Source organism: Eucalyptus grandis, chromosome 10 (assembly GCF_016545825.1).
Source record: "Eucalyptus grandis isolate ANBG69807.140 chromosome 10, ASM1654582v1, whole genome shotgun sequence".
In the NCBI taxonomy this organism is placed as follows: Eukaryota; Viridiplantae; Streptophyta; class Magnoliopsida; order Myrtales; family Myrtaceae; genus Eucalyptus; species Eucalyptus grandis.
This window is the reverse complement of record NC_052621.1, coordinates 24,096,355-24,118,997: the sequence shown is the minus strand read 5'-3', so window position 1 is coordinate 24,118,997 and position 22,643 is coordinate 24,096,355. Positions and strand designations below refer to the sequence as shown.

Here is a 22,643-nt window from a genome sequence, read left to right as displayed (position 1 = left end):
CCAGCAAAACTTCTGTCCAGCACAGTTTTGAAAACACTGGCCGATCGATGCCAACTGCCAAACTCATACACTAGTTTAGCCATCGCTTGGTAATGGGACGTTGCAACTGTTGTCACAAGCTAAAAGCCCGGCCATAGCCCCGTCAAGTACCCCTCTCACAAAGAGTCTTCATTTAATTTTGATGATTAAAATCATATCTAGGTAATCTCATGGACATTCAAAAATTTCATTCTTTTATTGGCATCATCAGTTTCCCCCTCCTCAAATGTTTGTTCAAGTACTGGGGTATTGAATGTCCATGAGAAAACTTAGGTATGATGATTATTCACAAAAAGAGAAAGGAAACAGAGATAGATATAGGAAAGAGAATATGATTATTCAGTAGAGTGTGTAATAAAGCAATTAACTCTTTATTCCTCCCTTCAGGGATCAACTTCTTATCCAATATAATCTTTCATACAAAGCAAGTGCTGGTAAATCTAGTTCCTCTGTATGCAATCATGAACAGCTTAAAGGGAGGAAAACGGAGAAGGTGAGCAAAGAAAAGGAACCTCGAGCTCTTCACAACTCTATTAGGTCAAGCAAGAAACTCCAGCTCTGCACTCTGAGAAGCCATATGAGAAGACAAAATGGCAGCTACAAATTCTAGGAACCATGCAGAAGTTTCAAGCCCCGATATTTTCAATCTCAGCTTTCTTGTCCATTCTCTTGACAATACCAGCTATCACCTGGATATGATCCAATGTTCCATCATTAATATGCAATTCTCATGAGTATAAAGCAGTAATCATTTGAGAGTACTCAGTATTGTTTTACCTTTCCAGGCCCTAATTCATAACTCTTCTTCAACCCTTTTGTAAGGAGAGTCTTGATTGTCGTTTCCCACTGAACAGGAGAAGTCACCTGCAATTTTAAAGCGAAGGTTAGCTCAACAGCAGTCTTTGATTCGTGAAACAGAACACAATCCTAATCTTGCTTACCTGATTGGCTAATATCCTCTTAATTGTGTCTGGATCAGCATGTGGTTTTGCATCAACATTGGATATGACCGGTATTCTAGGAGTCTTAATTTCTGTTGCAGCCAATGCAGCTTCCAATCTAGAGACTGCTGGTTTCATAAAGCTTGTGTGGAAAGCACCAGCAACAGCTAGACGCACCTAACAAGTCAGGAATAAAAAACTGGTTTTACTTCCTGGCTTCATGTTTCTATTGAATGATCATATTCAAAGGGAGAATACCGTCATCCGAGCCTTAAACGACTTCGCTTTAGCTTCTACTGCTTCAATTCCTTTCAAGCCTCCAGAGACTGCATAATTGCCCTAAAAATATAGAACCAATTACTTCATTTGAAAACAACAGAAAGATATGTAATTTAGTCAGAGTAGTTGCTCCAGATTCTGGCATTATTCACTTCTGTACTACACAATAGTCGGGCTACTTCCTTTTTGCACCTCACAGAAAAATGTAGAATATAATTAAGCATCCATGGTCTTCTAGCAGAAGAAATCTTACAGTACAGAGGTAATTTGCAATCTGAACTTTGTTTTCCTCGTCAACTTCTTCATTAGCTGCATCACACAACAGTTGGACCTTCTCTGAATCCAAACCTATGACACTGACCATACCACTCCTCACTGCATCAGCAGCTTCCTAGTCCCCATAGCAATTAGACATTATTACCGAGGAAATATGCAGTAACATGATAGTTAATGCTAGAGCAAAGTTCTATGTCGAAACACGTAAGTCGTAAATCTAAGTACAACTCCAATCATCATGTATAAAAGATGATTACCTGCATTGCTTCTCCTCGTAGTTTGACCAATTTAAGCCCATCCTCAAAGCTGGTAAAAATATGGAACCAAATCAGAAACTGAAAGAGCAGTACATCTCCTCAAAGTTGATACAAAAGCTCGTGGGAAAAACCAAAAGTGATAAGATGGACAGAGAGAAGTGAAGAAAAGGAGAGGTAAACCACACAAAGCAAAAATAACATGGGTAATTAGCACACGGTAATCAAAGTAGAGCTTAGAAGAATGCATAATTGTTAATTTCAATATTGCCCGATACTGCCATCGACTCTTTTCATAATCCAAGGGCATTGGCATGGAGAACCAGCTATCTGAAGGCCCACAGAACACCATGAACTGGTTAGATCCAAGTCTTAAGCATGAGACAGTCGCCCTGCCCAAGAGCAGTTTGCATGCATTTGGAGAGATTCATTGAGTGATCTCTAGTTTCTGAGCTCAAAATCCTCTAATGCCCCAACTGTGCTGATCCTAAGCGGTTGGTGTGCCACCAACTTTAGGGAATTTAGATTGTGCACTAGTACAATTACAAGAAAGAAGATGCAATATAAGTAACATTGACCTGAAAGCTCCAGCAAATGCTAGAGCAGTGTATTCTCCCAAGCTTAACCCACAAGTAACATCGACAGATTCGATTATCTGTTGACCTCCTTCCCGAGCACGTAATATTTCAACTGCAGCCAGACTTGTGACATAGATGGCTGGCTGCAAGATGCAAACAACATTTTCACAATCGTTGTTCTAAGAGATGAGATTGTAATTATCAATCATAACCTCCAAGATTTATCCCACTGATACAACCAAATACCTAATGTCTTCCACTCCCTAAAAGAGTGGAAGCGAAGGATGATTTGCAATGATTTGGAAAAGTACTACTGAGCAGTGATTGCAGTGTGTACCTGACTTATAACAGTTGAATCAAGTTTTTCTTTCGGACCATTGCTACAAACATCTAGAAGATCATACCTTCATAAAATGCAAGAGCAAAAATTAGAGACTCTTCAAACATGCCACAACGAATCGAATCTGAAATGAATCATCTCATGCACCCTGGCATTCTCCAGGAAATAGACCCAGTAAAGCATCATCAATTCAAGTTCGCCATAGACTTTTTCTAACAAGATGCATTGATCAGTCAAAGGTTAGAAGAGATAGGACTATACCCTAAAATGTCATTTGCCTTCTTGTATAATTCTGCAGCGACAGGCACACTCTGGGCATCTTTTCCCATTCCAACTGCTTGTGCACCCTGCAAGGTTAGATTATAATATAGAACACCACATTGAGCAAGGGATGCAAGATTACAAGCCACAGCACTAACATTATACAAATAGCAAAACGCCAGCACAGCAAGATTCATTAAAGTTAAGTCCTTATAAGAGTAAATGCCCACTGCATTTCTATAAACAGCTCAATTATATGCATTGAGCCAACCTTGGCAGAGAAACTTCAGACAAAGTACATTCCACCCGAGGAGCCATATTCACCAAGCATAAGGCAAAATGCAACATCACGGCTCGATGCACGACAATTCACCAGTATACAAACACACGTAGATTGCAAAATCATCACTGCTCAAGCAACTAAACTAATCCCAACTTGCAAAATCATCTCTTTTACAACGAGATCAGACAAGAACCACCCAACACGCGAGCCAAACGAAACTGCGCAAGAGAGAGAGAATCGAGAAACGCACCTGACCGGGGAACAAGAAAGCGGTGGAGGGCTTGTACTCAAGAAACAGCCCGTCGTCGACGGCCGTCTGGGATCCCACGGAGACACCCACGAAGGCCCTGGATCGGCGACCCACCTGCCCGAGGCCGAGGCCGGGGGACCCATTACGGGCCGCGCCGGGGAGGCGCAGGAACAGGGGAGGCTCGAAGGAGGAGGAGGAGGCGGCGGCGAAGCGGAGGGGTTTGGGAGAAGCGGAGGGGAGGGAGAGGGAGAGGGCGAGGGAGGAGCAGCTCATCTCGGCGAGAGGGAGGCGCGGCCGAAGTGGGTTTTGCAGGATTTGGCGAGGGAGATGATGGTGGTGGTGGTGGTGGCGGCAATGGAGGAGGGCGCGCATGTGACGAGTTCTCCAAAGTCGGGAGCTTTGGTTTCGGGTTTCTTTCGGAGTTTCCGAGGAAGATGGACGTTGGAGCCGAGCTTGAGTTTGAGGTTTTCGGCTTTGCTTGCTCAAGGAACCGGAAGCCGCTCAACAACTGGACTGCCAAAATAATGACGAGGGAAAACGACACAAACAATAGTACGGAAATTAACTTAATCTACGATGTGGTCTATATAAACTTGACGATGACATTGAAGTTTTGATTTATTTAATATAGTCCTTAAACTTAATATTATCCATAATCTTAAATATATATCAAATGTTAATAGAATGTATTGAATAAATTAAAATTTTATAATTCACATTTCACATTAGACCAAAATTCAAAAATTGTTTATAGTATCCTTTATAATAATAATAATAATAATAATAATAATAATAATAATTTTTCTGGCCTAATAACAAAAAGGTTAGTGACAATTTTTCTTAGCATTTAAAAATGCAATTCTAATCTCTCCAAGTTTATTGTTTTGTAGTTGTGTGATTTCATCATGCATGGTAGAAATCCACTACGAAATACTGGTTCTCCTTGACCTATTAACTTGTGCAAAGGAGTGAAACTTGAATATTGAAATCCTACTTGGTGGAAATTGATGATATTAGCTTGAATAGTTTCCCTATCTAGAGTAATTTTTTTTTTGTCTTTAGATGAGGACAATACTTGCACCGGGTAATTCGACTGTCAACAACCTAATTTGCATGCATCAAGGACTTAGGAATACAAAATATGGTGATTCATAAGGATTTCATCAAAGAATCAATCTTCACTATATTTGTTCACAACATGGGATTTCAAATTTTTCAGGTCTTCAATGATATAAGAAAGGTTTAAGGTTTTTTAAGTGAAGGTGGATAATTTGCAGCATATAATCTACAATGACTTGGTCCAGCTCACTAGGGCTAAGGCTCAAAAGGAGTATTCAAAGCAATACACAAAGTGTTGAAGAAATTTAAGATGGATATTAATATAGAATCGTATCTTGTCTAAGCCATCTTATTATAACGATTACTTTTTGCCCTTATTAGATAGGCCTAGTTTATTTGAATCATACATCTATTCGAAGCGACATGCCTTTGATACCATTTCTAACGATCTTGGCTTTGTTCAAGCCCCAAAAGGAATACTTGAAATAATAGCAAGATGCTGACTATTTTTGGGTGAGTTATAGCTTCTACACATGTCACACAGTCCCTTCAAAAAGTTTCTGGTCAAACTGCTTTTTGGTTTCAGGTTGCTGATTTCGTTTCGAGTCAATCAATTCACTTGCTTTGTTTTTCTTCAGAAGAGCTCTTCAACTGCATAATGGAATTAAATAGGAAACAAGCAAGTAAAGCATCTGCTTGAGATCTTAGCAACAGTCTTTCTATGCGGGAAAAAAATGTGTTACATTTCTAGACTTCAGAAGAATGGTGACTTCGATATCAAATTCGACGATTGGTGCTCAACATTGAGGTAGATCCTGCGGTGGAGGTATCACGGTCTGCTGAGCGCCTTGTCCGTTCTCGACCAGGAAACACATAGCAAGACCCCATACAAGGTGGGCATCAATGTGACAGTGCATCAACCACACTCCTACAACAGCCATACATATGTACAGAAAGGAAAACGAAGTTAGTGAATTCTCCATTGTAGCCATGGACTAGAAGAAAACCAAGCGATCACATCGTTAACCTGGATTGTCGGCCACGAATCTGATTGCTACCCACCCCCCTGGGGGCGTCCCAATGGTATTCCTCACGGGGGGATCGACGAGGTTAAATTTCGGCGTGTCCCTTGCCGCATTGAAGTTGCCAAAGCCCATCCCAACCACAGAAAATTGGTATCCATGGAGGTGCATAGGGTGGTCCTCCGTGGTCACAATGCTCGTGTCCTGCAGAACAATCTGTACCGTGGAACCGTATTTTAGCTTATACACTTTCGTCCCATTTACGGGTTGCCACAATGCTCTGTTCACATTGCCAGTGTAGTCGAATCGAACTGGGGGAACAGGTGGGAAATCTGCAGTGAAGATGCCTTGAACACCTTGATAATAGGCTTGCATCACGGAGAGGGTGGTTGGGAAGACAAAGGAGACGTTGTTCATGCTGGCAGCAAAGCGTGTATTGTTCGGGCCTTGACAATTCGGGCTCGGGAGCAAGCAATTAATGAGTCCGAGACCCACCGCAAAGAATAAGTTCTCATCTATGTTATTAGGGACTCTGACTTTGGAAGGACTCCTTAATCCAGCCGTGAATGCGGTCGCGGTGGCTGTGTCATTGAAGGCTGGAAGTTGCGGGAGGAGCACCTGAGAGGACTGCCTTCTTGCACTACAAGTCTCAGAACCGTATTCAAGTACGGCGGTGGTGGTGGTGTTGTCGAAAGCTGCATTTTGGGCAGTGTCATATGCACTTGCCGCCATGTAGTAACGAGATGGAGACTGATCGGCAGTGAGGAGAACATCAGTGGTCTGACCAGGTCCGATCATGATAACACTCGTTGGAAAGGGCTTGGTGTAGGCAGCATCAACCCCTACGACAGTTAGCTTATGGTTGGCCACTGCAAAGAAGAGCTCTTGATTGAGTGCAGCATTAATGATTCTTAATAAGACCGTCTCGCCCGATTCCACTGAAAACACCGTGGTTTCTGCATTTGCATTTGTCGTCGTCATGTTACTACTTGAACACAAGTTCTCAGTAAATTACAGTTATGATAGTATCAACACAAAATTTTAATTGGAAAAGGAGTTGGAAACCTTGGCTAGAACATCTGTAGAAATCTCCTGGTTGGCCATTGATAGTGTATGCATCGGAGACATTTGGAGCAGCTCCTGTGAATTGGGCCTGCTGAAGGACAGCCATAGGGTCCCTATCCCACCATTCGCCTATGCACGAGCATCGTTATGTCACACGAGTAAAATCAACACTAAGGATTGGCTATGTTGCTTATATGTTCAACCTTACCAAGAAGAACAGGAATTTCTTGATTTGGTGTTGCAAAAGGGTAGGGCAACCCGAATTTAGGATAAATGATAAGAGCTCCGTAAACAGTAGCCCGAAGCCACTGGCTATGTGCATGCCACCACAATGTCCCCACTTGGTTCTGGATGGTGAAGCGGTACGTGTAGGTCCCTCCCGGTTGTATTGGACACTGGGTAATATATTCGGGTCCGTCTGCCCATGGATTGGCTATTTGTCGAACTCCATGCCTGACAGACACAAGCAGTTAGCCCAAGATTCAAGAGAGCAGAGCTCGGTAAGTATCACAGGCTGGAATCTGATAGACGCTGCATGCATATCGCCACACGTGCTGTGGCTGCTCTAACTCATGCATTCATTGCCAGAGTCCGTGATTTGCGAACTTTACCAGTGAAGGGTGACATTGTATTGAGCAATATTCGTGGTTTTGATGATAAGAGAATCTCCATCTCTCACTTCTAATATCGGCCCTGGGAACTGCCCATTGACAGTGATAATCTTGTGGGTTCTGCATAGCCTTTTCACTGGTTGCTCTTGGATCTAGTCGGATCAAGGAAAATGGACATATTTAGAATTTCATAAGTTCGTCCTTTTGCAAAGACAGAGAGTAAAGGAAATAAGAAGTAAGAGGAGGACCTACAACAAATTCATGGTAATGCGTTTCAGCATCTGAGAAAGAAACCAAAGACGCAAGCACAACAGACAACGCAATCAGTAGGCAAAACTGGTGAGGCTTGTCAATGAGCTTACGAATCTGCATCGCTTCATTCAGTTCTGTGTAAATGAATCCAGGCGCATTCTAATACGGGTGACTTAATCGAGGTTGCCGGCACATAATATGCAGACAAAGCGGGAGTTGAACAGGGCAAGGAAATTCCGCAGGGAAAATCTTTTGAGCTTGCTAGAGAGGAAAGTACTGTCACTTTCTATTATAGACTAGGTTTTGAGTCAGTGAAGATGCTTAGACTTTCAAACACCCGGTCCAACTGCAAAGGGGATTTGTTGCACCCACCAACCTCGTCAATCATTTTAAGAACTACAAAATAATGTAATGTGCAAAGTTAAAGTCAAAACCACAAAGAAACTACTCATGAGAAAGAATGCCGAAGGCACGGATAGGTGGTGCCTCTGCCACATCACGGCTTATGTTTCTGTCCCATGTTTGTTGAATCACAGGATTCCAGGAAAAGCAAAACGAAAAGGATTCGAGAGGGTTTAGGACAATTTTCGTATCTTCTTGTTGCTACTTTTGCTAAGATTTGTCTGAATGTCTTTGTTCGTTTCTTGTTAGATAGCTCAGTACGCAACAGACGAGCTTTGCCTCACTTCAGAGCTCCCTCTATGTCGAAGAGTATTGCTCAAGACCGAGCATGCGATCGGTAAAGTTAGATGCCATTTTACAGGCAGGTTGGAATTTTTGGTCAGGGTAGCTGTGCAACTTTTTGAATTGATTAATTCCCATCAGAATTCAGCCACACCAATGCCTCGGGCATTGACATCGTTAATTGTTCATGGCTAAACCGTTCTTCCCCAAGCTCGGTTCATTTTTTATGGCTCCACCTACAATTTTTCAGAGTGACGAGGCCGAAGTCTGAAGATTTTGCTTTTCAATCAAATGATATCCACGTTCTTTTCTCAGCCAAAATAAATCGAACCATGACCTGGTTTTTACCTCCTCTAATTTTCCCACTACAATTTCTTCGCTCTTCTGAATCCCAATTGTCCAACTTCAAGAAATCATAGGTGAGATCCAAAAATCACAGCATAAGCTTTCAGAACGATACTGAAGCTTTTTGAAAGATAAGATAGTCTCTTTAAAAACCAACTTGGCGTTGGCCATCATGAGTTTCCATTGCATAAGCTTCATTGGACAACTTTAATCTTAAACAATCCAAAAGAAAAATAAAGTTATCACTGTCAAAGATCACTTAGCTTTGCTAGAACACTACTTTATTTCCGATGATATTCTTAAAAATTTTCCATACATCAATCACTAATTAGCAAGTTTGCCATGTCCACCACTTCATAAGGCCTTCAAATAGAAATTAAATAAGTGCGTGCCTCCAAGTTATGGACACCATTTGGACACCATTTCTAAGTGGCGACCTTGGTAAATTAGGTCGCCTTCGCGATATCAATTGCCTTTGCAAATTCTCTGTAGTCTCCAAGGATGGTAAAACGAAGTTGACTCCTCATGGAGGTGGGTTAAAAAATAGGAATAAGATGGTTTTACAGTAGACTGTCGCAATGCTTGTAGACTTCAGAAATGTGCACCGGAAAGTTCCCACAAGTGAATGGTTCTGGCCACTGGTCAGTTTTATTTCCTTGATGCACATTGGATGCCGTGTTAACTGCATTGGTCAGCTTCTCATTGTATCAGTTGCTGTAAATCTAGTCAGGAGAAGTATCTGCAGATTTTGCACAACTTCATGTTTAGGAAAACAAGAAGAACAACGTTCATCTAAGATCAGGTTATGAAGCCTGGAAGCTCAAACTAATAACGAGAAGGGTGATGCTGGGAGTAGTTACACCAGTTTATAAAAATAATATTAAGTGAACTGAGTGACTGCAAGTGGACATTTCAACAAGCACGGACATATCCAACAATAGACACTTATCAACAACCTGCCCAAACTATTTAGTGTAATCGTATGAACTAGTCTTAGTAATCCTGCCATTGTTCTAACCAGAATCACCAAACCTCCTACCTACAGCGAACTGCCAATATCTACCATAGAGGGAGCCATTTTTCCTGTCAAGATGAATTGTATACAGTTTGCCAAGCTTGTCTAATATCTAGAGGTAAACACAATTAGAGAAAGCCAAGGACCTGAAAAAAGGAAAATGCAGGAAGCAATTGGCAACAAGAGTCACTGGATCAGAGGACCTATGTAAACTGCCATTCAAATTTCACTATACTCCCCCATGAATCAGTTTTTATAAAGCTAATTTTGGCTACATCGTTCTGAATGGGGGAAAAACATCCTCACGCCGCCAGTAACATTCTCACATTTGGATCTAATTGCTCTTTCAATCCCTTCAATCACCTCCTCATAATCCTCCTGTCTATATCTCAAAAGGTACAAGGTCAAAGGTTTGCCACTCTTTATTCATAGTGAAGACAGTATAAATAGAAATTGCAAACCCTGATTCTCTGAACAATAGCAACAAGATCTTCTGACTATTACTCAAGCTGTTCAGCATAATGCAGCAGTACTTGAAAGAGGCAATGAGAACTATGTGTGAAAATCTGGGTTATTAGACCAAAAAAAAAAAAGACTCTTAACGAGTCAACAGTTCTTCCACCATCCATGTGAAGACACAAGGAACACTTTTATACAAGTCTCCACCCTAAATAAACCGAAGGGAACTTAACTATTTCTCCTTGATCATGTGTTATGTAAGTTCTCATGAATGTATTTCAACTCGACACCATAGAAAAACACTGAGGTCATGTCTGAATCAAAGGCTGCTCCAGGGCAAGTGGTTTTTTCTCATTAAATAGTATGTTTTATCTAACATTTAACAAGACAAGATACATTGATAAAAAAATGGCAGGATTTCCCTCACTAAGTAGTTCATCTTTGTTTTAATGGAACTTGTTGACTTGGCTGTTCAAATTATTGAGCCTGACCTTGAATAGATAATTAAATTTTGAGACAAATGAGAGCATTCAGAGATTGCAAATGAATTACACTCATGAGGTTATTGCTTTGCCAATTCAAGCTAAAATGGCAACATCTCAGACTTCAGTGTTAAAATATCACTTGGGATTTTCCTAATGCTATACTTCCATCTCACAACTAATTCTCTGAGGATATTCAGATCAACTGCGCATGTCCTACCAGCAGTGGCTAAATGAGAGGTAACTTCCGATTCATGATCCCATTCAGTCACACCCCAGGTTTATGGACTCATGGCAAATCAAGAATGGATATGAATTGTTACTAGAATTAAAGGGAGCCAAAAATTTCGTAGCTATCAGTAATCATTACATCAAAAAGTCATGAGGACAATCTTTATCTCTCACTTTCTCACTATCAACCCTTGGCCGGCGTGTTTATCTCACTTGCTAACTTTTGTTTTTCAATAAGGATAGAACAAAATTTCATAATAGGAGGTACCAAGGGGGTAGCCCCCTGGACAAAACAGCTTCAGCTAAAACCATCCATATAAAAAATTATGCACAAAAGACTGTTTCTAACATTTCCAACAAACTAGATATGTAAGATCGGATTTCCCTGCTATAATAAAAATAATGTGAATAATTTTCAACTTCTTAAAATACTCTTGTTCCTCCCTCTCCGAATGAGCCAATAAAAAAAGAAAAGAAAAAAAGAGGAGAACAATCGTCTTACTCATCCATTTCTTTCCAACACCCAAACTAATTCTTTCTGTACAAGCCCAATGTCCACGTCTGATGTCACCCATTTTACTCCTGAAATTGCAGAAACTATATTCCAAGTCTTTCTAGTCCAGCCACAGTGTAAAAGTAAGTTACTCACACTCTCTTCTTCAATTTTGCACAAAAAAACACCTTAATAGCCAGTATTTTTCCTCTCTTTTGAAGATCAACCAAAGTAAGAATACATCCCAAAGCAGCTTCCCAAGCTAAAACAAGAAACGTATACAGGAACCTTGACTTCCCATATAGATTACCACAGGAAGAGTGCACTCTGTTAACTCACAGCTACGTCCTTCACATGTAGTTGAACACAAAACGGAGCTTAAATGCAATGGCGGCATTCCAACATGAGAAATGTTCCAAACCTTTTGCATAGAATTCTCATCATATTAGAGATCAATTAAGCCAAAGCATAACATGAAACATGAAAACCACGAGATCCAATTAGAGATCAAGTAACGGAGTGAGATGGCGAATGCGAAAAGAAGCTATGAATTTAATCCGAGAAAGATCGGAGCAAAGCATCTTCAAATCATCATCTGGCAAGAGAACAGAAACAGAGAGGCGCACACATACTCAGACACGCGAGGCCAAGGAAGGAGCCGCCGCAGCGGCGGAGGCAGCGCCGCCGATGTAGGAGAAGAGGCCGGAGCCGGCGGGATCCTGCTCGTCCATGAACAGATCCTCGGGATCCCGGAACGCGCCGTGCGCCGCGACGATGGCCAGGCCGACCATGGAGGCCGAGACGAGGAGGGACCCGACGCTGGTGAGGAAGACGACGACGACGGTGAGGAGGGAGAGGGCGGCGAGGGTCTCGCGGTCGGAGAAGGCGCGGCCGAGGAGGACGAGGGGCTGGTCGGCGGGGCGGAAGGCGTAGAGGAGGAGCCAGGCGGCGAGGAGGGAGAGGAGGGTGAGGAGGGAGAAGGGGTGGGAGAGGAGGGAGAGGGCGAGGACGAGGGCGAGGAGGGCGAGGTAGTTGACGCGGAAGTAGGAGGCGTTGCGGCGGACGCGGGAGGCGGCGTCGGAGACGGACTGCGGGCGGGAGAAGGCGGAGCGGTCGAGGAGCTCGGCCCAGGGGCGGCGGCCGGAGAGGGCGCGGCGGGCGGAGGAGGAGAGGCGGGAGAGGAAGGCGCGGAGGGACGCGACGGCGGAGGCGGCGGAGGCGGATTGGGAGTGGGGGTTGGAGGAGGTCGGGAGCGTGGAGGAAGACGACGACGACGACGACGACATCGACATCGACATCGACATCGAGAAGTTAGGACAGCCGAGGATCGCGATTCAGGCGAGAGGTTGAAGAAGAAGAAGTCAAAGGTAGGAGGAAACAATGCGAATGCGAATTTTCGTTTTTCTCTTGCGGTGGGATTGAGAAAAAAATCATTTTTATCAGAACTTTGAGAAATATTGCGTTGGAAACACAAAATCTCCTAAAATGTTGTAATCATATAGTTGGAGGTGTCGGGAGAAAGCATACAATAAAAACCCGATACCTTCACAGAACTCAAAATTCAAGTTTCTCAAATATATTTAATTGAATTCATTTCACTCAACGGTTTTAGTAAAAGATTATGATAAGTCTGATTTTCCTTAACTCATAAATTCTCCTATAAAAAAAATAAAAAATAACTCATTGATATTTTTATGTGGGACTTTTACTAACACAACTCATGTGTTAGCTCGGTGCCAAGTTTATTCCCTCATCTATCAGAAATCCAGATTTGTCACCAAATTCCTTTCTTAATATATTTACTTAGTACCAATACACATTAGGAGTGAGCATTAGTCAATCATTGGCTCTAATATCATTTATTTGGAGCATGCAATAAAAGCTTGACACCTTCAATGGGAAATTAGCAAGAGAGAGTTCAAGTTCGAGCTTGAAAACATGTACATTTGAACCCAAACCTTATTCAAAAACTTAAAATTATGAATTATGAATTAATTAAGACGTGATTTTTGATCTCCAATGTGAGACCTTTCTAAGGTCCGAACAAAAGCTTATTTGTGGTTGTTGTAGTCGCTGAATTGCTTGAAGTCAGATTTGATTTCTCCTAACCTAATTTCACTCTTCTCCCTCGTACGCCTCTTCTCTGCCTCCTCCTCCGCCTCTTCTCTACCTCCTCCTCCTCCTCCGCCTCTGCACCGACGTCCTCCGCCTCTTCTCTACCTCCTCCTCCTCCTCCGCACTCCGCCTCCGCTCCGCCTCCGCCTCTCCCTCCGCCTTTGCTCCGCCTCCGCCTCCGCCTCCGCCTCCGCCTCCGCCTCTCCTCCGCCTCTCTCCGCCTCTGCTCCGCCTCCGCCTCCGCCTCTCCTCCGCCTCTGCTCCGCCTCTCCTCTGCCTCTCTGCTCCGCCTCCGCCTCCGCCTCTGCTCCGCCTCCGCCGCCTCTGCTCCGCCTCTCCTCCGCCTCTCTGCTCCGCCTCCGCCTCCGCCTCTGCTCCGCCTCCGCCTCCGCCTCTCCTCCGCCTCTGCTCCACCTCTCCTCCGCCTCTCTGCTCCGCCTCCGCCTCCGCCTCTCCTCTACCTCTCCTCTGGCTCATCAAACGAATTTTTATTTTTATCTATTATGAATAAGAATGTTTTTTACTAATAAAAGTCGAGAAAGATATCTGAAAAATTCTCAATGAACAAAACCGAACTAACTTGGAATTCTTTAGTCTCGCTAACAATTTGACCTTTTTTTTTTTTTTTTTTTTAAATATGTCAGTTGGGCCCCACAAACGAGGCGGACCCTGCAAACAATAGTAACGGCCAGTAAATCTGAAGCACTAGTAAGTGCACAAATAAAAGCAAGTAAGTTAGTGCAAAAATGAGTAATTTGAAAATTTTAAAAAAAGTTGGTAGTTTTACAAAAGTCTTTGTAAATTACCAATAAGTACCAACACTTACAAAATTAACCGTCATGAAAATTTAAAAAAAAAAATCGCATTTTTTTTTACACAAAATAATGAAATTTTTTCATCTCAGCAGATGCAATTGATGCCGGTTGCTTGAATCAGTCGAATTAAAATGTCTACCATATTTGCACCGAACCGAACAAATCTACGCATGTACATCAGTTTTAGCATTTTGTCCAAATGTCCATGATATCTACGTACACTCTTCAATCTAACATTCTATGTCGAAAATCTAACAAATTTCCTCATACTCGGCATTACACAACCGAAAGAAAAACAAAGCGTCTCCTGCCGCAGGCGCTCGCGATCGACCCGTTCAATTTTCCCGCTGGGCCGAATCTTGCTACGACCGACGATCTCTACGGCCTAGCTACTGATTTCCAAACTCAATAAAGGGAAGGGATGTCGCCGCCGTGGGCTCTCGCTGCACTAGCAAAACCGAGAACTGGAAATCGGAAGTGGCGAGCAGGTCGCCAATGACCCCCAATTCAGGGTTCTCGCTCCAATCCGTCAAGCCCAAGATGAGCGGCGACGACGGGTCGTGGTGCGTGCCCACTATCAGCAGGTCGACCACGGTCTCGACCGAGCGGATCACCTGTACGGTCCCGACCCCGTCTTCCGTCATCTCCTGGACGTACTTCACATTCCTGTTGTAGCCCACCTTGGCCCGGAAGTCACCCATCGCTTCTTTGTCAAGCTGGCTCCCCCCGTGTTTCTCATCCTCTCTGCTCCTGATCCAAATTATCGTGAGGCTGACCGACGGGTGGTCAACCATTCGCATGCTGTAGGCGAGGGCCTCCCGGTCGTCTGCGCCCCCCAAGAAGAGCACGAAAACTCGGTACGGCGCGGCCTCGCCACCCACCATATGGTGGGTGCTTGCCAGCGAGCCCCGATCGATGAGGACCCCGACGGAGCAGGGTGCCTTGCCCATCACATTCTTGTTCACGTTGCGGAAGGCGTACTTGACGAACCCTACCGTCCCGTCGATGGCCCACGTCTTGTGGAAGGGCAGGATGATGAGGTGGGTCCGCTTGTCGAGCGCGAGGGCGCACACGTCGTCGTGCATGCTCTCGAAGGGCGAGATGGCGGTGAAGTGCTGCACCACGGCGCTCCCGCAGCTGCGCTGCTCGTAGTTGGTGAACGCGTTGACCACGTGGTCCGAGCCGGCCACCTGGGAGGCGGACTTGTCGAGGTGGTGGTGGGGGACGAGGACGGCGGCGCACCGGCCCTTGAGCTCCTCGAGGTGGAGGACGAAGACGGAGATGGGGCTGTGAGGGGTGGGGTTGGAGGCCTCGAGGAGGTTCATGATGGTGGGGACGTTATCTTCGTTGTGGAGGCAAACGAGGATCTGGACCTTGACGCCTTCCTTCGATTGCGGGAGGGCTCTTCGTCCATGGACCATGTATCTGCTGGATGGATCGTATAGATAAGCGACGAGGGGCCTCACCAACGTGGTCACGATCACCATGGTGACCACTAGCTGAGCGAAGACCTGCTGATCTATTATCTGGACGTGCAAATTGAGATGGATTTCATGAGCAACACATCGAATCACGCTTGCCCATTTCAAGAAATGCGCTGTTCTTTCCATGTATCTTCTTCTTGAGCAGCGCTAGACAAGAAAAGAGAGAAGGCGACTCGAAGAAATTACCTTTCTGTCATACCACGCGCAATAGACAGCGACCTCGATGATGCCTTTGCAGCACATGATGAGGCTGAGAGGGACGGCGTCCCAGAACGGCTTGCCGCAAACGACAGAAGCCACCAGCGTCCCCGAGAACTTCCCGACGTAACTCATCACTATTATCACCTGCGTGTACCCGGACGACGCCGCGACCAGGCTTGACAGGTGCGTCCGCACCCCGCTCACCGCCAAGAACGCTGGCACCATCAGGCTGTCCGAAACCGTCTCTACTTTCTGGACCAAGGTCGTCCCGAATGGCGGCCCGTGCGGCAAAGCCCAGCCCATCAAGTATGCTCCGAAGCTGCTGTGCTGGCCCAGGATCTCCGATAGCAGCGAGCACCCCAACAAGATCACCATAATCTCAAAGAAATGGACCCGCTCCTCTTCTCCATCCTGTGCGCAGCGGTGGTTTTGGACATAGTAAGTCCGTCGGTGGAGATATTGTTATCCTCAGAACTGATACTTCTCGACATAAATTGGAAACAAGTGACTGCATATCGACATGCCTTACCTGTGCGCATCGGGATGACCATATTGTCACGGGGCGAATGATGAAGATGATGATCGAGATGAACATAAGTGTGAAAAGTATCGACCACATTGAGTCCATCGTGGAGCGATGGAAGGCTAAGTTGGCAGCATTCGCTAGCAGGGACAAGCTCCACGTCAACAAGTCGCACACCAGCGACACATGGGAGGCGAACCGTCCGAGGTCCGAGTTTAGGATCCGAAGGTCGGTGAGGAGCGAGGTGATGACAGGGTAGGAGGAGAGGGAGTTAACGATGGCGATGTAGGGGATGGAGTAGCTCAACGAGTCATCCAAGTTGAATAAGCCCTTGAGGGCGTAGTAGGAAAGGTAGGCAACTGCGTAAGGCGAGAAGAAGCACAAGGTCCCGATTATGAGCTCGCTCTTTTCGGCCCTCCACAGAATGCCGGTATCGACTTGCACGCCAATCGCAAAAAGGTGGATCAGGTACCCTACTTGGGAAAACGTCATGAGAATGGTTATGCCTCCCGGAGGGAATACCTCGGCTAGGTATCTGCTGTTTTGGCCGAAGATGGAGGGACCGATTACTATACCTGCCTGGTTGCATCAGATGGTTCCATGTTTAGTAACTGGCATTATAAATTTTGAAGGAGCAGGCTATTTATACATCATTAGTCCGTTCCCTGTCGTTTTTAAGATTCCAGGATAAATGCAGAACATACATTTTGGTTCGCATCCTAGCACCCCTCTCGTGTTCCTTCCACCTAAGTACCTCATATTCTTATTATTCCGTCGATTTCCTAAATCCTGTGATCCGTTTGATGTGATTACATCTGCATGCATGGTAGGACCAACTTACACGCTAGCGATTGTTAGCCTGAGCACGATTTTCTCGAAATCATTTGAGATGGTTGGATAGAAAGAAGAAAACGAGGGGAAAATTAGGTGGTAAATGACTTACCAGAATGTAGGTGACGGTGAGACTAGGACGGAGAGGCTTGAGGAGGAGGAAGAGTATCCGGGTGATGAAGAAGACCAAGATGAACTGGAACATGAGGACGGGCATGGCGGAGTCCATCGGGTTGGAGTACCAGACCCCCAGCGAGTTTATCATGTGATTTCTCCGTTGGCAGACGAGGATCTCGCTCTGGAATGGACCCGTCACCGTCCCTATCATTGCCTCCGTGTTTTGCCAATGCTCCATTCCCTCCATTTCCGGCAAGATCCAAGATCACAAGTGCTCAATTCGCTTGCGTCCGACAGGAAGAAGAAGAAGCAAACCAGAAAGACTAGGTATGTTGATGATGGGGGGAGAGAGAGAGAGAGAGAGGAGCTTGTACGAGCTTGTAGTTGTGTTCGGAGGCCGAAAATGGTGTGGTTGAATGGGTGACTGTATTCCGACCGAAAAAAAAAATAATGGGTGATTGTAAATCCTTCCGTCATTGTCGGAGCGTCATCTTTGAATCTGGTTCGCTAGTGGATGAGCGCAAGGGCACGTAAGCGATGCTGGAGGCTAGGAGCCTGCACCATTTGGGTCATCAGAGATTGCCGGGGAGAACCCAGGCCAACAATTCCACCACAAATTGAACCCAATCCAAAATCAATTTCTCCCTTAAACAAAATTAACTGAATTTTCAAATATCCTCACAATATACAAGTATAATGCCGAAATATTAAATAAACAAAGTAAATAATGACACAAATAATTCAATGTGGAAAACCTATTGCGGAAAAATTACAAACCACCCAAATCATCAACTAATTATTAAGAATAGCAAGATAAAAATTATTTTTCTTTAGAAATTAGAGGTTCAACATCAACATTATGTTAATATTTTCTTATTAAATTCAGAGTAATAAAATTCTAATTGCAATCGAAGAATTCGGAGGTGATTCTGGACAAATGAAAGTTATTAACTCGTAACCCTCAGTCATATACTCAAATTTTAGTCAATTTTGTCCACGTTTAGCTGTCGAGTCAAAGATTCGGTCCTCTCCTCCCTATTTTTCTGCTCTCACTTTTCTCTCACTTCTCCTCACTTTTTCACTCACGCACGAAGCCCCTCTCTTTCTTTTTCTCTCTCCTTGGCTCACTTTTTTCGGGCACATTCCCCAAGCAACCACACTTCTTTCTTCCTTTTCACTTTTTGACTCTCTTTTTTTTTTTTTTTTTCATTTGTTTTATTTAACCGATTGCTGGGCCCCCACATACGAGGCGGACCCAGCCAACAAAGATGGATCTTTCGTTAGCGGCGTGGCGTCCTTGTGATCCTAAGGTCCATTGTAATTGGGCTTCAGCATAGATGTAACTTGTCCAATGCACGAGATAAGACGAGACGATCGAAAGTCGAACATCTCCAAAGATATATTAAGTTATTCGATATAGCGTAAGTGAATATACCATGATAAAGATTCGGCAATCAAAAAAGGAAGTAAAATGAGTTCATATTATTAACGGTAGGAATTTATTGATGAATTGTAAGGAAAATGCAGACGTGGTTAGACAATCTTGCAACTACACCGTTTCGGAGACGGGTCTCCACATATTAACAACACGCTAGAGAATTCAGCACTATCGAAGGCATTTAGCTAGAACTTCATTAAGAAAACATGGACCGCAAGGCTGCTCGGCTGTTCTGTGACGATCCTACTGCACGGAAGATGGTTCGGTCCTGTTCATCCGGCAGGATGCTCGTGTAACTTTTGCGTGATCTCTGCGTTCAATTTCCTTGCTCCGTAGTGGATAACGGCAAGGAGCGGCTGTGACTCCGAGATCCGCTCATCTCCGAAGACAGGTTGAGCGCCACGGGCTCCTGCTGCACTACTAAGACGGAGAACTGGAAATCGGAAGTCGCTAGCATGTCGCCGATGACCCCCAATTCCGGGTACTCGTTCCACTCGGTCAAACCCGAGATAAGCGGAGACAAGGGATCATGATGCTTGCCTACGATCAACAGGTCAACCGCGTCCTCGAACGAGCAGATCACCTGCGTAGTCCCCACCCCATCCATTGCCGTCTCCTCTACGTACTTGACTTTTCTCTTGCCTACAGTAGCCCGGAAATAATCTATCAGTTCTTGATCGAGATGGCTTTCCTCTCCGTTCAGGTAGTCATCGTTCTTGACCCGGGCTATTGTTAGGTCGACCTTCGGATGCTCGACCATGCGCATACAATAAGCGAGCGCCTCACGATCATCCGCACCGCCCAAGAAGAGCATGGCTATCTGATATGGCTCTGACTTGCTCATCAGCATGTCCCGGTTGCTTGTCAAGGGGCCCCGGTCGATGAGGATTCCCACGGAGCAGGGCGCCTTATTCATCACGCTCTTGTTCACGTTCCTGATTGTGCGCTCGGTTGACTCCATGGACCCGTCTATGGCCCACGTCTTGTGGAAGGGCACTATGACGAGGTTGGTCCCCTTGTCCAAGGCGAGCGTGCAGATGTCGTTGTGGATGCTTGCGTAGGGTGAGATGGCGGTGAAGTGCTGCACGACGACGCTCCCTCTGTTGTGCTCCTCGTAGTACTGGAACACGTTGACAGCGTGGTTGTAGCTGGTCCCCTTGGAGGAAGCCTCGTGGAGCTGTTGATGGGGAACGAGCACTGAGGTGGAGCGGCCCTTGAGCTCTCGCAAGTGCAAGACGAAGACGGCGATAGGGCTACGGGTAGTGGGGTGGGAGGCTTCGAGGAGGTTCATGATGGTGGGGACGTTGTCTTCATTGTGGAGACACACCAGGAATTGCATCTTAACTCCTTCCTTCCATTCTTGCAGGGTTTTTCTTCCTTCGACCATATATCTCCTGGATGGATCATACAGGTAGGCGATGATGGGCCTTGCCAATGTAGTCACAATAAGCATGGTGAGGAGTAGATGACTGTAAACCTGACCAGGCATGATCTGGGACATACAAATTGACATTGAACATATTGATCAATTCCTCAACATGATGAATACGGAAGATGAATATGTCCTGATGACATAAGCAGTTGTCCTATGACATTAGCAGACATATGTAGGGTTCAAGGATTCATTTTGCTACAAAAGCTGTGTAAATTTTCTGTCTATCTGCATCACTTATTGAGATAAACTGCTATAGTTATAAGAATTAACCTGGCTATCCAAATCGACCGTACTAAAGATGGCTTGCATAACCACAAGATTGCAGCAGCCAGGCATCCGTATAAAAATCCATTTGCATGTTAGTACTGAAGAGTACCTTCCTATCGTAAAACATGACCAGAACGGCGATATCCATGATGCCTTTGCAGCACATGATGAGGCTCAGAGGGATGGCGTCCCAGAACGGCATGCCGCAGCAGATGGCGGACCCGAGCGTCCCGCAGAACTTGGCGATGTAACCCATCATTATGATAAGCTCCAAGAAAGCCGATGATGTTCCACCCACGTCTGCCGGATGGACTCGCAACCCACTCATTGCCATGAAAGCCGGCACCAGCAGCGCCTTGGAGATGGTGTCCAGCTTCTGCAATAAGGTCGACCCCATGGGCGGCTTGTCCGGCAATACCAAGCCCATCAAAAAGGGCCCGAAGCCTGTGTGTAGGCCGAAAATTTCCGACAATAGCCCACAACACAACAGGAGAACCATTACCCGGTAGAATTGCACCTCCTCCTCTTCCCCTCCCTGCTTGTAAGGTTGTCAAGTTTTTTACGCGAATCGACACGTTAATGAGAACAGAAGTCCATTTCTTCGAAAATGACGTGGTTAATCAATACTCTGGCACATTAAACAGAACTTATAATGTTCTAATTCATACTCAGTGATTAGACACGGGACCACAGATTGACAGGCCTACCTTTGCACATTTGTTTGACCACCTCAAAAACGGGCGAACGATGAAGGCAATGGCCGCAACGAACGCGATCGTGGAGACCAATGACCACACGGAGTCCCTCTTGGAGCTCTGCAAGGCCAAGTCGAAGGTACTGACTGCCAGCGCCGCACTCCACGACCACATGTCACAAACCAGCGACACATGTGTGGCCATCCGGCCGACCTCCGAGTTCAAGATCCGCAGGTCGGTGAGGAGCGACGTGATGACGGGGAAGGCGGAGATCGAGTTGATGACGATGATGAGAAGCATGGACTGCTTGAAGTGGGCATCCAAGTTGCCGAAGCTTTTGACCATGGAGAAGGTGAGGAAACCTAAGGCATAAGGCAAGAAGAAGCACGCGGACCCGATGAAGGCAGCACTCTTCCCAATCTTGGTCATCACGCGGGTATCGACTTGTACGCCGATGGTGAAGAGGTGAATCATGAACCCTACTTCTGCTAATGTCGTCAGGGTAACTATGCCGCTCGGCGGGAACACTTTGTTAAAGTATGTCTTGTTGCGACCTAAAATGGCCGGACCGATGATTATTCCCGTCTGGTTGCATTGAAGAGAACTATTAGAGAAAAAGAAGATCTTTAATTCTATCTGTCATCGATGAAACTGGAGCTTCCACATACAATGTCAAGATACGTTCCACACATTTTGTTAAGAATTATGTATGACAAGACGTAACTGCAAACCCACATTATGTTACATCGATATCTTACGATGGTTGCATATGCAATAATTTTTTGTATTCCTAAGATTCACCGAATATCAGGGAGGGAGATTACCAGAATGTGACCCATTAAGAGGTTCATGCGGAGAGGTTTGAGGAAGAAGAGGAGGAGCCGGGTGGTGAAGAAGATCAAGATGATCTGGAACATAAGGAGAGGCAAGGAGGCGTCAAACGGGTCAGAGAACCGATAGCCCCGTGAACTAATCATGGGGGGCGCCTGCTGACACACCAGGTACTCGGGCTGGAACGGGCCCGACACCGTCCCTACCATCGCCGCTGCCCTCTCAAGCTCGGTTGTTTCCGCCATTTTCAAGCGAGATCAGAACAAGATGGATTTGGTCACAAAAGAGAGAGAGAAGAAGACGACCAAACAGACCATGAAAAACTTCATGAGAGAGAGAGAGAGAGAGAGAGAGAGAGAGAGAGAGAGAGAGAGAGAGAGAGCTTGAAAACGAGTGGGCAAAAATAATTCCGTCATGGTAGGGAGTGTCTTACTTAAATTAGTTCTGTAAGGCGTGAGCAAGAGCAGAAGGCACGCTTCCTTGCACATCAAGATTGTGACCATAGACTTCCTTTTCTCCCATACATATTCATGTGCGTGCAAATAATAACAAGGATGTATCCACGATACTAAAGTTGAGTGCAAATACCATTTTCTCAGACATTAATTTTCCACGGACCCCTTAATATACTTTTTAAAGTAGTTCTGAACGTGATGTGGTCGTTTAGATGTT

General features: G+C 45.2%; 5 protein-coding genes across 6 annotated transcripts; all 5 read right to left on the bottom strand.

Moving 5' to 3' along the window:
• Nucleotides 1–374: 374 nt before the first annotated feature.
• Nucleotides 375–4,002, bottom strand: LOC104422349 (malonyl CoA-acyl carrier protein transacylase). The gene is made up of 10 exons (XM_010034656.2): nt 3,502–4,002; nt 2,969–3,054; nt 2,705–2,771; nt 2,368–2,510; nt 1,793–1,841; nt 1,513–1,650; nt 1,239–1,319; nt 981–1,157; nt 817–903; nt 375–728 (listed from the first exon to the last, which is right to left on the bottom strand). Exons 1-10 carry the CDS (start codon nt 3,871–3,873, stop codon nt 666–668), a joined length of 1,263 nt encoding a protein of 420 aa, XP_010032958.2. The 5' UTR covers nt 3,874–4,002; the 3' UTR covers nt 375–665.
• Nucleotides 4,003–5,076: 1,074 nt separating this feature from the next.
• Nucleotides 5,077–7,774, bottom strand: LOC104422348 (laccase-13). Its single transcript, XM_010034655.3, has 6 exons — nt 7,511–7,774; nt 7,259–7,410; nt 6,856–7,100; nt 6,648–6,776; nt 5,588–6,538; nt 5,077–5,488 (listed from the first exon to the last, which is right to left on the bottom strand). Exons 1-6 carry the CDS (start codon nt 7,628–7,630, stop codon nt 5,358–5,360), a joined length of 1,728 nt encoding a protein of 575 aa, XP_010032957.2. The 5' UTR covers nt 7,631–7,774; the 3' UTR covers nt 5,077–5,357.
• Nucleotides 7,775–8,803: 1,029 nt separating this feature from the next.
• On the bottom strand, nt 8,804–12,663 carry LOC104422346 (PRA1 family protein B2-like). Of its 2 annotated transcripts, none has more exons than XM_010034654.3 (2): nt 11,852–12,663; nt 8,804–9,221 (listed from the first exon to the last, which is right to left on the bottom strand). In XM_010034654.3, exon 1 carries the CDS (start codon nt 12,521–12,523, stop codon nt 11,852–11,854), a length of 672 nt encoding a protein of 223 aa, XP_010032956.1. In that variant the 5' UTR covers nt 12,524–12,663; the 3' UTR covers nt 8,804–9,221. The 2 variants fall into 2 exon arrangements, with proteins under 2 accessions (XP_010032956.1, XP_010032953.1); XM_010034651.3 differs by having other exon boundaries at nt 8,804–9,278; nt 11,852–12,659.
• Nucleotides 12,664–14,289: 1,626 nt separating this feature from the next.
• On the bottom strand, nt 14,290–16,893 carry LOC104423817 (cation/H(+) antiporter 14). Its single transcript, XM_010036263.2, has 3 exons — nt 16,364–16,893; nt 15,820–16,245; nt 14,290–15,675 (listed from the first exon to the last, which is right to left on the bottom strand). The coding sequence occupies exons 1-3, from the start codon at nt 16,847–16,849 to the stop codon at nt 14,539–14,541; spliced, it is 2,049 nt and encodes a 682-aa protein (XP_010034565.2). The 5' UTR covers nt 16,850–16,893; the 3' UTR covers nt 14,290–14,538.
• A 2,166-nt stretch (nt 16,894–19,059) lies between these two features.
• Nucleotides 19,060–22,216, bottom strand: LOC104423816 (cation/H(+) antiporter 14-like). The gene is made up of 4 exons (XM_010036262.2): nt 21,965–22,216; nt 21,153–21,725; nt 20,555–20,980; nt 19,060–20,235 (listed from the first exon to the last, which is right to left on the bottom strand). The coding sequence occupies exons 1-4, from the start codon at nt 22,214–22,216 to the stop codon at nt 19,060–19,062; spliced, it is 2,427 nt and encodes an 808-aa protein (XP_010034564.2).
• Nucleotides 22,217–22,643: the final 427 nt, after the last annotated feature.